We start from the raw sequence: 15,721 nt of genomic DNA, 5'->3' as shown, positions 1-15,721 counted from the left end.
TATATGCCCTTTGACATACAGGGCCCACTTTTCAGCACTCAGGGCATAGAGCTTGTTTTAAATCGTATTGCAAGTATTTATTATTGTATCCTCTGTTGTCAACAGAGTATGTTTTTCCCTCAGTTGATGCTAAACTATCATTCATTTCTTAAAACCTTTCAACCTTTCAGAGAATTTCCTTCTCCGAAATAAGGCATCGCTTCTATTTTAAAACATGCTGTTAAGTAATATTTCCCCCAAACTTCCTCCTCTTTCACTGGGATAAGACTTTGTTTAATGCTTGAAACTGGATGGCCTTCTCCATTTTTCCTTTTGATTATGTAAAATACTTGTACAGTTGGAATTTAAATAACTGAAGTCATGTGTCTGTTGTATCTCTTCCACAACTTCAGCTCCTAGTTCCTTGTGAACGCGGCGAGGCCGTGAGCTCAAGGTTGAGAGAACAATTTTTAAATCCTCACATGCCCTACTAATGGATCAGGTGCATGGGGCTGCCTTGTACCAAAGCCAGACTTTTGTCTGCCACCCGCTAGGTTTGAGAACAATCCTCTGAGATTTCAGTGGCAGCTAGTAGTGACTCAGCTTTTTCTTTTCTTTCTTTTCTTTTTTTTTTTTAAGTAAGCTCTACCCACCGACATGGGGCTCAAACTCACGACCTGAGATCAAGAGTCGCATGTCCTAGCGACTGAGCCAGCCAGGCACCTCATGACTCTCCTTGATTGGAGCATACCCAACCTTAGAATCCATCAACCTTAGTAGACGAAGTGTAAGCATAAGCCTCTTACAACACCAAGAATAAACAAAGAAAATAAAACAGCATTCAAGATGATATTTGGGGATAGCTCTGGGGTATTGAGCCAGGGTCGGCTCCTCATCTTTCTGCCTCACTTGTTTATGGTCAAGTCCACTTCTCACCCTTCTTCATGCTTCGGGTCAAGGAAGAAATCGATCTAATAAGTGAACGCATACACCAATGTTAAGGCCTCGAGAAGTTAACCCACCCTGAACTCTTTATATTTTGAGCTGGCAAATGATTAGTTCAGAGTTCATCACGATGGTGGAATTTTGAACACAAAAGGAGGAGATAGGACAGGGGAGCCAGGCCCTCATTCAGTCCATATGGCCAGCAGCCCACCTGTGAGGTGAACCGTGCTAACGTGGTGTCACACGGGTAAAAATGAAACCCAAGTTTTGCTTTGTTTTGTCTCTGAACAACCCCGAACAAATCATCCACAAACTTAGGAACAGAGCAACCTGGATCTGACAGCAAAAGCGCACCATGCATTCTTCTTTTCGTTCTCTGTTTTGTTCTGTGTTGCTAAAATAGCACACCTGTCAAAGCAGCCAGGTACGATGGGGTTCAGCACAACTAAAATCATATAAAAAAAGAACAGATAAATTATAAGGTAATAATACAACTCTCACATCCAGTACCTCGTTGTCATCTCGCCGGCAAGCTGACAGCTGGGCCAGCCCACTACTGCGGTGTTGATGAAAAATACTGACATCTTCACTCTAGTGCTACACCATTACTGAACCTGACTTTAGCAAATTCCGAACTTCACGCTGAGAGCTTGAAAGTGTAGAGAAGGAGGGTCTTAAATGGCTCTCTTCTTTCTCTCTCTCTCTCTCTCTCTCTCTCTCTCGCCATACCCACGAGAGAGGAAAGGGGGAGGGGGGGAATGAGAGAGGGGAGTAATGGAGATAGTGGAGGCACCAACAGAGAAAGAGTGAGGATGAATGGGCCCTAAATACAAGCTTAATCCACTTAGAAGCAGAATTACCTGATTAATTTCTTGTTGCCTATCTCCTGAGCTAGAATGTAGGGTCCGTGATGGCAGGATTTTGTGTACCTTATTCACCACCACTGTATCCTCTGTCTGGAACACTTTATTTTTTATGTTTTTAATCTGTTTTGTTTATTTATTTATTTATTTTTAAATTAAACTCTATGCCCAATATGGGGCTCGATCTCACAACCCTGAGATGAGGAATTGCATGTTCTACCGACTGAGCCAGCCAGGAACCCCTCCTCCCGCCATCGAGAACATTTTAGATACTTAAATATATTTGTTGAGTGAGTGAATGAATGAAATTAGTGCTCTCAAGAAAATAAGAGAGAAATACACACACACACACACACACACTTGGTTGTACGTGCCTCTGGCCCACCTTTGGAACGGCAAAATAAGTTGCAAGGAGGATTAATCCAGCAACTATGAAAGACAAATCATACTCCATGTTTTACCGCTAAATCACTTTTCTCTTTCTGAACCTCACTTTCTCCATTTGTCAAATGGACTTGAACCAGATGACCCTTAGGGCCACTTCCAGCTTTCACATTCTGTGTTTTTAACAAAAGCCAAGAGTACTTTTGAGAGAGAAACCGAAGGGAAATCGACTGAGCTCATTTGTGTGCAAGAAGCAAGAGCTATTTCCTCAGATCTCACCCAACAGAGGAAAGATTTTTGTTCTTGTTGTTTTTGCAACGACCTAAGAAATAAAAATCATGAGGTAGAGGAAGAGAGCTTCACAGTTTAAAGCAAACTACCACCTTTTAAAATATAGATGCCATTTAAGTCAAATATAAGAGCATTGACAAACTGTCAGCCAAGGTTGAAAGTGTCTTGTATCTAAACTTGTCACCTCCTGAGGTCTCTGAGAGGTGACAGGATTTTGCATGTGGATGCCCTGTCTGAGGTGCTAATTGTCTTCATTTCAAATGTCCTGGGCTTTTCTCAAACCCAGGTAGATGAAAAGGATGTTGCCAAGGGTGGTCAGTTTTATAGAGTGGATCTGACATTTCAAAATTTTCTTCTCTAACCTTTCAAAACTAACTTTGTTCTTCAACTAGCTCATCTATAGGTGTGAATTCTCCTGTGACAGTGTTATGATTTGGCACCTGTGGTGAGTTTACACATTCTCTCTGCACTTACTAAAATTCACTTCCTTTACAAAAATGAGAAAGCGGAAAAAAAAATGTCTTGCAAAGAGCACCTCCTTTTGATAATATCTGAGTTTATCTACGAGGCTAATTTTTCAAATGCCCTTTTGTTTTGTAAGTGAGAAGCCAGAGACAGGGGTGGGTGTGTTTAAGCCTATTTTAAGTATGTTTATTCTTTCAACCAGCATCATGGCCATTTACTGTGTGACAGACACCGTGGTAGGTATTTAGGTTAGAGAGAAGAGCTGTAATAGGAGGAAAGGAGGGGGCTCTAGGGGAACAGCAGTGGGGCATCGAACTCCACTTATATGCTAAACCTGCACAACCTACTTGAGACAGCAAGTTCTTGATCTTTCTGTGTGCTATGTATGCTTCCTTGTACGTGTCCTACTTTTACCTCCTTCGTGACTTAGAGGATGCTTCCTAATTCAAGCTGAAATTCTTGCCTGCTTCTGAGGTCTCATTCTTGGATTAATAGGATTAATAGCTAAGATTTGCTAACCACATACTACATTCTAGGCATTCCTGCTAAGCACTTTGCATGCATTATCTCATTTATTTCTATCAACAGCCCTAGGAAGCAAATTAATTATTATTATTCTTAATTATTACCTCCATTTTACCAATGGAGAAGCCAAAACTCAAGAGCCTAGGTAGCCTGCTCAATGTGGCACAAAGAACTGGTCAGTGTCGGGCCTGAGAATTGAATACAGGCTGCTGACTTCTGAGCCTGTGTGTTGCACCGATATCCTCTTTTGCCTCCCAACCTTAATTCTGAGGCCATTGCACGGAATTGGTCGGGCTTCGTTCTCCTATCTAGCAACTGTATTTGACTTCTAGAATATTCTTTTTTTTTTAATGTTTATTTATTTATTTTGAGAGGGAGGGAGGGGCAGAGGGAGAGGAGAGACAGAGAATCCCAAGCAGACTCCACACTGTCAGCACAAAGCCCAATGTGGGGCTCGATCTCACAAACTGTGAGATCATGACCTGAGCCGAAATCAAGAGTCAGACGCTTAACCAACTGAGCCACCTAGGTGCCCCGACTCCTAGAATATTCTTATACCTCTCCAGTGTCAACTGTTCTCATGCCCTGACTTGTAGCATGTCTCTGTCCATCTATATGCTTTATGAGATCAGGTACACTGTTTTAGCCTGGGCCTCATTGATTAGTATGTTTTGAAAGGCTCTTACAGAGTCAAGGTCTATCCGTCCGGGCCTGTCTAGATCATCAGCTTACTCATATAAAGTAATAGAACACTGAATCACTATATTGTACACCCAAAACTAATATAGCACTGTGTGTTAACTATACTGGAATTGAAATAAAAACTTAGTGGTGCCTGGGTGGCTCAGTCGGTGAGTGTCTGACTTTGGCTCGGATCATGATCTCACGGTTTGTGGGTTCAAGCCCCACGTCGGGCTCTGTGCTCACAGCTCAGAACCTGGAACCTGCTTCAGATTCTGTGTCTCCCTCTCTCTCTGCCCCTCTGCTGCTTATGCTCTGTCTCTCTCACTCTCAAAAATAAATACTAAACATTAAAAAAATTTTTTTAAACAAGAACTTTAAAAAATGAAAGTAAAGTAAGAGAACACTGAGTGGCCTGGGCGTCTTCTATCCTGGGCGGGCCTGGATGCACGTATAAGGTCTCATTGCCCAATTTGCCTTTTTCTCCTTTTACTCAACCAAATGAAGGCCACTCTTTGCCAGACATTAATTATCTTTCCCCATGAAGATAAAATGAAATAACATATGTGATGTGACTAGAACCTACAGTGGTATATTCCTCCTGGTCCATCCAGATCCTGACAGAGTGCCTGACCTACTTAGCACCTTTGTTTCCCCTCTCCTCTTTCCCTTCGTGGAGAGGACCCTCTGCAGAGAGTGGGGTTTCTTGCTTTCTCAAAGGAGTACATCATTTCTGACACTGCCTTCTTTCACATCCATTGCTTACGAACATCTATCCTGTGGTCTGCCTCATTTTGCTTTATAGAAACACCACTTCACATCACACACCTTGGCACTTGACAGACCAAAAAAAAAAAAAAAAAAATCATCATGTAGCCCTTCTGGTTTCATCAACCCAGTTGCCTTTGGATCATGACTGAATCTTCTTTCTACCTCCCTTCATCCTGAGTGGGAGCACTCTGGGTATGATAGCAATGCAAGAAAATATCACTTCATTGTAAAGGAGGCTCCAGCTTTTCTTCTAAAAATCTGTTCTCTTTCTTGGAAGCTCAAAAATAAAGTTCTGCCACAGGAGCTTAAACCTAAAGGTTAAAGTACAAGAGACTGTTGTTTTGCCTATACATTTTTTAAACATTTTTAAAGAAACCTCTGATGTTTTTGAAACATGGACGACCACTTTGATCTATCCACCACGAACACCAAAATTTGGCGAAGGAAATATTATAACCCAGTAAGCCAAACAGCTAATGGTCGATTTCTGAATGCATTTTGTAGTTACAGATGCAACACTGGCATCATTTTTCTTTTCCTTCCCAGGAATAAATATTTCATGAAAAAATGCTAGAAACATCGATCAGTGGGGAGTTCAATAGTAGGAGTCTTTTCCAAAGCATGTCATATATGTTCTGAAGTTTCAAAACTGGACAATATCAGGAATTGTAGTGGTAAAGTTATGAAATTTTCTTTTTTTTAAGATTTTATTTTTAAGTAATCTCTACACCCAATGTGGGGCTTAAACTCACAACCCTGAGATCAAGAGTCACAAGCTCCACTGACTGAGCCAGCCAGGCGCTCCAAGGTATGAAATTTTCAATACTTGCTCTGTCCTTTTCTTTCCTGGAACCAATATGGCCACTGAAATTAACAAAGTAAATATATATCAAGCAAAAAATAAATGGGACTAAATATCCTAAAACTTCTACTTACAGGCAAAACCCTCAGAGATCTGTTTGCCATCATCTTATAAACACTGGGGTAAAGTTAAACGCTACCCCCCACAAAAGTAATCACAGGTTTCTGCCCTGTGTGCAATAATTTTTGTAAGGTAGTGTAGAATGAAGAATCAAACCTAAAATAGGAGATATAAACGTAAAAGACGAAGAGCTAGCAAATGTCGCAAGTAGAGCTGTAACACTGCATATTATTTCCAAGTAAAACAAAGTTAACTTTCTCAGCAACTGTTTCTGTTGACTGGGGGGCCAATTTGAAACCATCCAGCTACCCTGGGAGGTCTGTAACCCAAAATGATACACACTCAACTTGTATTTTTTTTAAAAAAATCCTTTAACACTTACCGGTATTTAACATGTATTAAAACTACTAGCTTTCTACACAGATTGTTCCTAATGTGCGCTCACAGAAGCACGTGATAGAGTTCACAGAAGCTTAAGAAGGTAGTAATGATGGGTTCTGAGGTATTGTCAGGATTAGAGAGAGCCTAGTAAAATGGTCCATTCACCCGTGAGCAGGCTGCATGTAATAATAATGGTAATAGTAATATTCACTGAATCCTCACAAAAATCCTAAACGTAAATGACAAATGACCACTTTTAGTTGGAATTGTATCAAGTTTGTGCAAGGGAACCTTAGAGAGATACGTGCTTTCTTAATTTTAAGTGAGAAAATAATCATTTGTTAAATAGTGCTGTTTGATACACAGAACCTTTTGAAAACTGACATCTACAGGTCAGAAAATATGATGTAACAATTGATGAAAAGGCTGATAACTACTGTTTGGTGTAGATTTGTGTCATTTCTTCTAATAGAACAGGAGATTGTAGAGGGCAGTAATAAGGAGTTCCACGTTGCCTAACGCTGTGCCCAGTGCACAGGAAGCATTCTCTGCATGCGCACTGTTTGCTTGATGTATAAAGTAAGAAAAAGCAGCTAGGGATTCCTACTGGCATTTCTTGCCTCTAGAGTTGACAGTAGGGAGGGTAGGATGCTTTTTTCACAATCATTTTATGCCCCCAGAGAAGTTGGGCTAGATGGGCCAGGATCTGACCTTACTGGAGGGATTCTTCGGTTCATTGAGTGCATCTAGTGTGAACCATATAGGAAGTTGTACTCAAGGAATTGTACTAGGTCCCTCGGGGGTATAGGTACCCGGTATGGCAGCACTTCCTCTGCCTATTTCATTGTGGTCTTGGACACCAGCCTTAAGTGCCAAAGAACAAACAGTCCATGAGAAAAATCTGTTCAACAGCAACCTCACACGGTCCTAGGCCAGGATTGTTTCGGTATCCTTAAGTTTATGTGAGGCTTAGTTCCAGTGGACGCACTCACTCTATCACATGCTAGAAGTGAGAAACACACTGCACCACAGACTACGAACCCACTGCCATTCGGCGTTGAGACTTTACAAAGCATGGGGTAAGGAAATGATGTATTTCTTTGCCACTCTGTCATAGATTTGGTACCACGATCTAGAACACATCCATTCTATTCTCCGTTTTGCAACACAAATCTGAAGCTTTTGAAGTCTCCTTTCCCCCTACTTCGTCGCTGAAAAGTATACATGCATATATATTAGACTGTTACGGCTGGCACCTTACCCACTTAAAACAAAAACTAAGGAATTCAGACAGACTTCAGATAAGCAGTCAAGATGGGCTCTATCTTAACAGTATTGAACTCGGCTCTATACAAACTTTTCATGAGGCTGGTCTGCTGAATCAAATACAAATCGCTTCCACTACCTAAGTTACCACCACCACCCCCTCTCTGTCTTGCAGTCATGAGATAATAAGTGGTCCTACTCACTGGCAGCAGCCTAGGCGGTCACATCACAAAGCTTGAGAAATTCCAAAAGAACAGCATGACCATGACCACCAGACCGCCACTATGCTTCCGAGTCTCTCCATTACCATCATTTCATTGGATTTAGGCATTGACGATCCAGGCTAACGTGCAAATATATTAGAGTAAAATGTTAGGGTACAATAATGGAAAAAGCACAGACATTAGAACAAGTAAAATTTCATTTTGAAGCCAGGCTTCACAAAATCCCAAATTTGGGTATGGAGTTGCCATATCTGTAAAATGGGGGTAATACTACTCACTTTGAAGAACTATTTTTTTTTAATGCTTACTTATTTTTGAGAGAGAGACAGAGTGTGAGCAGGGGAGGGGCAGAAAGAGAAGGAGACACAGAATCCAAAGCAGGCTCCAGGCTCCGAGCTGTCAGCACAGAGCCCAACGTGGGGCTCCAGCCCACGGACTGTGAGATCATGACCTGAGCCGAAGTCAGACACTTAACCAACTGAGCCACCCAGGCGCTCCTTGAAGAACTATCAACATGGGTACCTATTCATACCTTACAGTCACTAAAAGGGGTAATGTGCTTAGAGTGTCTGGCACATAGGAAGTACTCAGTGGTAGCTCTTGGCATCATTAATAATCTCTTGTACTCGTTACCACAGCATCCAGAGCAGAACCCTGAGGGTAGGGAAAGGAACAACCACTTGTTGAGGGCTCAGAGAAGTCCAGTAACTTGTTTAACATCACACAGCTAGTGAATAGCAGAGCAAGTATCTGAACTCAGGTCTCTCTAACTCCAAAGCCCAGGTTCTGGCCTCAGAAACCTGCTACCTTTTTTGTGTGTGTACCCAGCCCAGAAAAAAGTAGTGATTTGACAACGTTAATGATTCAGGTTGTTTTGGGAAAAGTCAACCCTGAAAGACTGTGATAATATTAAACTATGTAAAAGCTATGCACAGGGTGCGTTTGCTTTCATGCAGACCTAAAGACATGCCAACAAACAACAGAGTCCATTTGAAACCATAAACGAAGCAACTGTAGTGACATCTGGAATAACCTGTTACATCAAAATGGATTTTTCTGGAAAACTCCCAAGTCCCACCTGTGTCCCATCCTCCCCAAATCCCAGGGAGCTATGAGCACACACAAGAGTATCACAAAACCAGCCCGTCACCCAGAAAACCTAGCTCTGGGTTGATGTCCTTGATGGTTCTCTTCCTCCCTAGGGCTCCCTTCTAGTAAGCAAGGCCTGCCTGTTATCAGGACCGAGGGGAGAGAAAAAGCTGGTGGGGTAGGATCAGTTCTCTGCCCCTTCCCTGTCCCTATACCAAGCAGGCAGCCAGGCTCCACTCCGTTTGCCTCTGGGAACATTTCTGCCAGAACCTGGCTGTTTTCCGGAATCCTGGGCACCTCGATGGGATTATGCATAGGAGGGAGGGGACAGTGCCTTGCGGGACAGAAACGCAGAAGGGAAATTTCTGCTCGTTGGACGTCTAGGAGATGGGGCCTCGGGGAAATGGCTTCTTGGTGCACATGGGGAGCCTGGACACAGGCATTCGGGCTCCCGGCCTAGACAGAAGCCCCCTCTCCACCTCACCTCTAGTGCCCCACGGGCCCAGGAGCAGCAGAGAGGGCCGCCTTCAGGGGACTGTGAGAGGACGCGGACAGTGAGAGGCGCAGGGACGATCACAGTGGACTGAAGGCCTCAGGGGACGTTCCTCCTCCTCCCATTCTTGGGTGACCGGCCGGAAGAGGAGAGGCCCCCTAATAGTCTATGGGATCGAACTTTCCCTCACTGCGGTGGGACCGTGGGAAGATGCAGGTCTCAACTGCCTGCCCCGAGGAGACACAGCACCCAGGAGACACGGCAGGCCGGTGCACGCTCTTTATTGTTACGATCAGAAACCTCTGACAAGAGTTTGAGCTTGGTGGGCCAGGATTTCCCTGGGGGAACTCAAGAACACCTTTTGTTCAGACTGGAGACCGTCGAACTTCCCACCCCCAGGGAGCGGACAGCCAATGGAAGAGAAGGGGCCCAGGGGCGCTCCCAAAAATATTGGTGCAGTTCTTTTTTAATCCAGTTAGCCTTCCCGAGAGAAGCACCGTCCATGGCACGATGTCTGCCCTCGGAATCCATTTTGTTCTTCATCCATTCATGACTGGAAAGGGGCTTGGGATGGCGGTGGCCCAAAGCTGAGGGCTTGAGTGTGTAGCCGACACTCCCCCAGGCACTTTCTCTAAGTGACTCAGCGTCTTTCAGGCAACCAGAAGGATAGCTGTTCCTCTCAAAGGAAGAAACCAGCACAGTTATCAGAAATGTCCTGCCCATACTTTCATGAAGCCACTTTCCTGATCTTGGCCGCTGCTCACTTGTCTCACCTGGGAACAATGAGATGAGCAATTTGGTGACTCAAGTCCTGTCATGAAAGTCTCTGCTGTTACCCCCAGAACTACAAAAATATCTGGAAATTATGTCAATTGGGCTTACCTGAAAGCCACGCTCTATGCCAGGCAAAGAAGTCCTCATGTAATTTGTATCCCAAGTTAGGCTCTCTCCTGGTATCTAACCAAACTCATCAAATCAAGTTATAATGTGTGCACCAGATATTAACATATAAGTCTAGCTCTTAACACATACCGGATGATAACGATTTGTGTAATGAATTAAATGTTATCTATCAAATTTGCTATCACTTATAGAACTTAACACCACAACACCCCCCAACTCTTCCAAATTAATTGCTTGTCCCAACAGAGAAATTAAATTCTAACAAAATCATTTTGCCGTCCTTTCCGCCTTAAGGAGTGCCGAAGCATCTCCTCTTCCCCGACTTCCTCTCACTCCTCTCCGCTCCAGCCAACGGGGGTCTCGATGAGGTGCAGGTCAGCAGGAATCAAGTGTGATTTCTTTAAACTCTTAGAAGATCTTCTAATGGGACAGGTTCAGCTTCTTCAGCAACAAACAATTTCTGTGGGGCTCGGAGACACAAAAACAGGCCCTCACCTATAAAATAAAAACCAGGAGCAAACATGAACACTGTAGCCATGTACAAAGGAACAACAGCATTTCCAAGGAAAAGCAGTGCTCCTGAAACTCAGTATAGTTATAACTCGAAAAAGACATGGCTGTTCCCAGCCAAAGACACAGCACTTTCAGAAAAAAGGATGTGAATAGGAAAACAGAAGAGAGTGGAGGGGAGGGCGGGGGAAGGCTCCAAGACTTCAGCTTCTCCAGGGTGTCCACCAATCGGCATCAGCCATTCAGAATCCACCACCTGTGAATGTCAGTGCAATTAAGAGAAGTTCCTTTTTAAAGAATATGATACTCAAAAGCAGTCTTTGTTCAAGTAAATTTTAAAAAGTATATAAATACATTTGCATTTATGTGTGTATGTAGTACCCACAATGATAAAAGGTTGTTACCTTGGGTATAGAATAATGGATTGTTTTAATTCTCTCTACACTAATTTTGGTTTGCAAATTTTCTGTGAGGTAAATAAGTTACTTTTTGGTCAGAAGAGGGTCTTATGAAATTGGTTTTTCTTTGGGCTTATGAAATTGGTCTTTTCTTTCGTTTTCATTCTTACTTACCTTTCGCAAATCAGTGAGTTGGTCCTGGGTCCAGGCCTCCACTCTCAACTTCCACACAGACTTCCTTGCATTTATAGCAGGCCTTGCGCCATGAAAAATTCATGGCTTTACACCATGGGCACTCCCAACTCTCTGGGCCGCAGCCTGAGGCAGATTTCTCCTGCTGCAGGAAACCCAGAGCTTTTTTCCCTTTTGGTTGCTTGGCCTTCTGCCCCTGAGGCTGCTGTTTCATTGGGCTTTCCCTCACACCACAGCTCCAGCTGTCCCCCTGGGGGGTCGCCTGGGGCCTCTGTAGACCTTCTTCCAGGCTGTGGCTCCTCCTAAACCCCGGGGGGTACCTCTTTGGACTTTCTTCCTGGCTATGGCGTCTTCTGTCCCCCGTCCCCTGGGGTCTTCTTGGACCTTCTTCTTGGCTGTAGTTCCCGCTGGCCCCCAAGGAGAGCATCTCCTGAGGCCTCTCTGGATCTTCTTCGTGGCTACTGCTTCTGCTGGCAACAAGGGGGGCCATCCCTTGGGGTCTTTTTGGACCTTCTTCCTGGCTGTGGTCCCTACTGGCCCCCAGGGGCACCATCACTTGAGGCCTCTTTGGATCTTCTTCCTGGTTGTGTCTCCCACTGGCCCCCATCTCCTGGGGCCTCTCTGGATCTTCTTCCCAGCTATTCATCCTGCTGGCACCAAAGGTAACCATCTCCTGGGATCGCCCTGAACCTTCTTCCTGGCTGAGGCCCCAGATACCCCCAAAGGGGACCATCCCCTGGGCCTTTGCTGGCCCTTCTTCCTGGCTGAGACTCCAACTATCCCCAAAGGGAACCATCTCCTGAGGATTCTCTGGACCTTCTTCCTGGCTCTGGCCCTGATTATCTTTAAGGAATACCACTCCCCGAGGCCTCTCCGAACCCTCTTTCTGGTTCTGGCTCCAGCTATCCCCAAAGGAGACCATCCCCTGAGGCCTCTCTAGAACATCCTCCTGGCTGAGGCTCCAACTATCCCTAAGAAGTCCCATCCCCTGGGGCATCTCTCCATCTTCTTCTTGGCTGTGGCTCCAGCTATCCCCAACAGGAACCATTCCTTGGGCCCACCCTGGACCTTCTTCCCGGCTCTGGCTCCAGCTACCCCAAAGGGTGACCATTCCTTGGGGGTTCTCTGGACCTTCTTGCTGACTCTGGGTCCAGCTCTCCCCAAGGGGGACCACCCCCCGGGGCACCTCTTGATCTTCTTGCTGGCTGTGGCTCCAGCTCTCCCCGACGGGAACCATCTCCCAGGCCCTCTTTGCACGGTCTTCCTGGCTCTGGCTCCAGCCATCCCCAAGGGTGGCCATTCCTTTGGCCCACTCTGGACCTTCTTCCTGGCTCTGGCTCCGGCTGTCCCCAGCAGGAACCACCCCCTGGGCCCTCTCTGGACCTTCCTCCTGGTTGTGGCTCCTGCTCTCCCCGATAGGAACCGTCCCCTGGGCTCTCTCTGGATCTTCTTGCTGGCTGTGGCTCCAGCTATCCCCAAGGGGGACCACTTCTTGGGTGTTCTCTGGATCTTCTTCCTGGCTCTGGCTCTGGCTCCAGCTATCTCTGACAGGAACCATCCCCTGAGGCCTCTGCGGACCTTCTTGGCTAAGGCTTCTGATGTCCCGCAGGGGGACTGCACTCTGGAGGATCGCAGGACCTTCCGCCTGGCTGCAGCTCCTCTGGTCCCACCGTGGGACCATCCCCTCTTGGTAGCCCACTGCAGCACGTGGACCAGGTGGCGCGATCCCCAGAGGAGGCATCTGATGTGGAACTACTGCAGCTTCTGCACCCATGACTACTACTGGCGGCAGAGGTGGCGAGACGGGGAATCCCACGGGGAACGGGGCACGGAACGGAAGCAAGTACCGCACGGGCACTGGCAGAGCGGGCTGTACGGCCTGAGCCCAGGGACTCGGGGGTCCCGGCACGTAAAGGACAGCCACCGGGGCCGGCACCCGGGCCTCAAAATACAGCCTGCTGTGCAGCCCCCTGGCCAGCACATCTGCATTCCGGGGCCATGCTATGGCCCCAAGTGGCTCGGCCGGAGGCCCAGGCACTCTCTCGAGGGCCAGCGGCACGACCCGGGAGGCCCTCTCCACCTGGAGCAGCTGCCCACGAAGCACGTCACACTCGACCAGAGTCTGCCGCAGGGCGGCCTGTGTGGAGCTCAGCTGTGCGACCGCCGACTCGCGCTCCCCGCGCAGCCGCTGCACCTCGGAGGCCTGGGCCCAGGTAGCCGTCTCGCGCTCGTCTACTTGGTTCTGCAGCTGCCGGACCTGGCGCTCCTGCTGCTCCCGCTGCCTGGCTCCCACGCGCACGCTCAAGGCGAGCGCGCTCCACGCACAGGCCCTCTTCGTGGCGCGCGGCACCTGCGGGTCGGCCAGGACCGTCCGAAGCCGCTCCTCTACTTCGTCCCAGGGCCGCGAGCTCAAGGCCGCGTAGAAATCCGGCCCACCGCCGTTCGCGAGGACTTCGTCGTTGATGAACCTGATCACCTCGGTGTGGCGGAACCCGCTGGCGTGGTCCCCAAAGTCGACCGCCATGACTGCTGCGGCCTAGTTAACTGACGGCCGCGAGCCTAGATAACTAACCGTCTCGCAGGCAATGCTGCCCCTGCCGCCGCCCGTAAAGGCCCACCCCTCACGTCCCCGGTCGGTTCTACCGCAGTCCTTTTCCAGTCCCGGCCTCCTTCTCAGCCTCTCCTCCCTCACCGCCTCACTTTCCTCACAGAGAGTAAAACGGACGCCCTCACCGCGCCAGCCCCAACCGGCGAGGGTGTTACACGTCACAAAGATGACCCCTGAGTCACCTTGCAAGGCCTGCTGGGATCCGCCTCCCTCTGAAGAGCGCCCCGTAGAGGGCGAATAGGCTGGATGGCTGCACGGGGCGCTGCCGTGAGCCTGGGTTAGAATTTGTTTCTGAGAACCTCGGGACGATACCCAGCATCGTGGAATGAATTCCTAGTCGGGTGGCAGGGTTGCCTCGATGGGAGCCGTTCTATTCTTACCTCGGTTCTCTGGCCCATAACTCTTCGGTACCCCTTCAAACCTTCGACAGTCAGTCACACTGTACCCTTCCCTCGTCATTCTGAACGATGAACTTAGAGTCCCCGTCCTCAAGAAAATCCAGCGATTGAACCATGAATGCTCTGAACTTGCCCTATAAATTCACTCTCGTGTTCACCTGATGGACGGTTCTCGGACGGTTCTCGCAGAGTGTCTCTCTTCCACTTTTAGAATAAATGTTCCCCTCATAATCTGGGTCTTCCCTACAAGAAATGCTGAAGAAGTGCCTTAAGCTGCACCGAGTGATAACTGGAACCCACACAAAGAAATAAAGCACGTGCTAAAAGTAACTAAGTACAAAAATAGTATTCATGCATTTTGAAACTCTTTTTTAAAATACAGGATTTTAAAGATGACCGCATAGGGTGTCTGGGCGGCTCAGTCCGCTAAGCGCGGAACTCTTGATTTCAGCTCAGATGATGATACACAGTCATGAGATCCAGCCCCGAGCCCGGGGTTGGGCTCTGCGCCGACAGCACGGAACCTGCTTGGGATTCTCTCTCTCCCTCGTCCTCTTCCCCTCCCCAACTCGGGCGCCTGTGTGCGTGGGCACGCTCTCTCAAAACAAAAGTTCAGAAAGAGATGACTGCATAAAACAATACAAATCTGCAAAGATGTGATTTGTGGCAATAACAGTATAAGCTAGAATGAAAGATTTTGTATACTACTTGAAATTAAGTTCGTATTTAATCTAAAATATACTGGTATAAATTAACATCTTAATTGCAATCCCAGAGCAAACACCAAGAAAATAAACAGTATGCAGAAAAGGAAATGAGAAGGAAATAAAAATTCTTACAAAAAAAGGAATCAATGAAACATAAAAGCAGGCAGTAGTGCAGGAATCGGGGTAGAGGGAGCTATAAGACATATTAGAAAAAAATGGCAAAGGGCACCTGGGTGGCTCAGTTGGTTCAGTGTCCGACTTGATTGTGGCTCAGGTCACGATCTGGAGGTTTATGAGTTCGAGCCCTTCATTGGGCTCCGGGCTGACAGTGCTGAGCCTGCTTAAGATTCTCTCTTTCCCTCTCTCTCTACCCCTCCCCTGGTCACGCTTTCTTTCAAAAGAAAGAAAGAAAGAAAGCAAATGGCAAAATGCCAGAACTCCTTCCTTATCAGTAATTATAATAAATGCAAATAGTGTGTAATTAACAGGCAGACATTGACAGAAGAGATAATATTTTTTTAAACAGGATACAAGAGATTCATTTTAGACTCAAAGATACAAACTTGCTTGATAATAAAAAGATGGAAAAGGCTATTCCATGCAAACAGTAACCAACTGAGAGCTAGAGTGGCTCTCCAAACATCAGACAAAGACTTTAAGACAAAAACTGTTAAAACATAAAGAAGGATATAGCCTATGTTTCAAAATGGTCAATCCCCCAAATGA

At 46.6% G+C, this 15,721-nt stretch overlaps 1 protein-coding gene across 3 annotated transcripts in view; it reads right to left on the bottom strand.

The window, feature by feature from the left end:
• Window positions 1-9,544: 9,544 nt before the first annotated feature.
• The window catches only part of LOC123594578 (testis-expressed protein 13D-like), a 96,536-nt gene continuing 90,359 nt past the window's right edge, over window positions 9,545-15,721 (bottom strand). For 2 of the 3 annotated variants that reach the window (XR_006710787.1, XR_006710786.1), the window contains exons 2-3: window positions 10,162-10,677; window positions 9,545-10,052 (exon numbers count right to left, since the gene is read on the bottom strand). Coding sequence is in view for 1 of the 3 variants with exons in the window: in XM_045471391.1 (XP_045327347.1) it covers window positions 11,275-13,806 (2,532 nt within the window). In the remaining 2 variants the exon portion in view is untranslated. Of the gene's footprint in view, window positions 10,053-10,161; window positions 10,678-11,264; window positions 14,672-15,721 lie in introns of those variants that run through there. The other variant, XM_045471391.1, reaches the window with a different exon arrangement.

The sequence above is a fragment of the Leopardus geoffroyi genome, chromosome X (genome assembly GCF_018350155.1).
Source record: "Leopardus geoffroyi isolate Oge1 chromosome X, O.geoffroyi_Oge1_pat1.0, whole genome shotgun sequence".
Classification (NCBI taxonomy): Eukaryota; Metazoa; Chordata; class Mammalia; order Carnivora; family Felidae; genus Leopardus; species Leopardus geoffroyi.
Note: the sequence above shows the minus strand (reverse complement) of the source record. Positions and strands in the feature narration are given on the sequence as shown.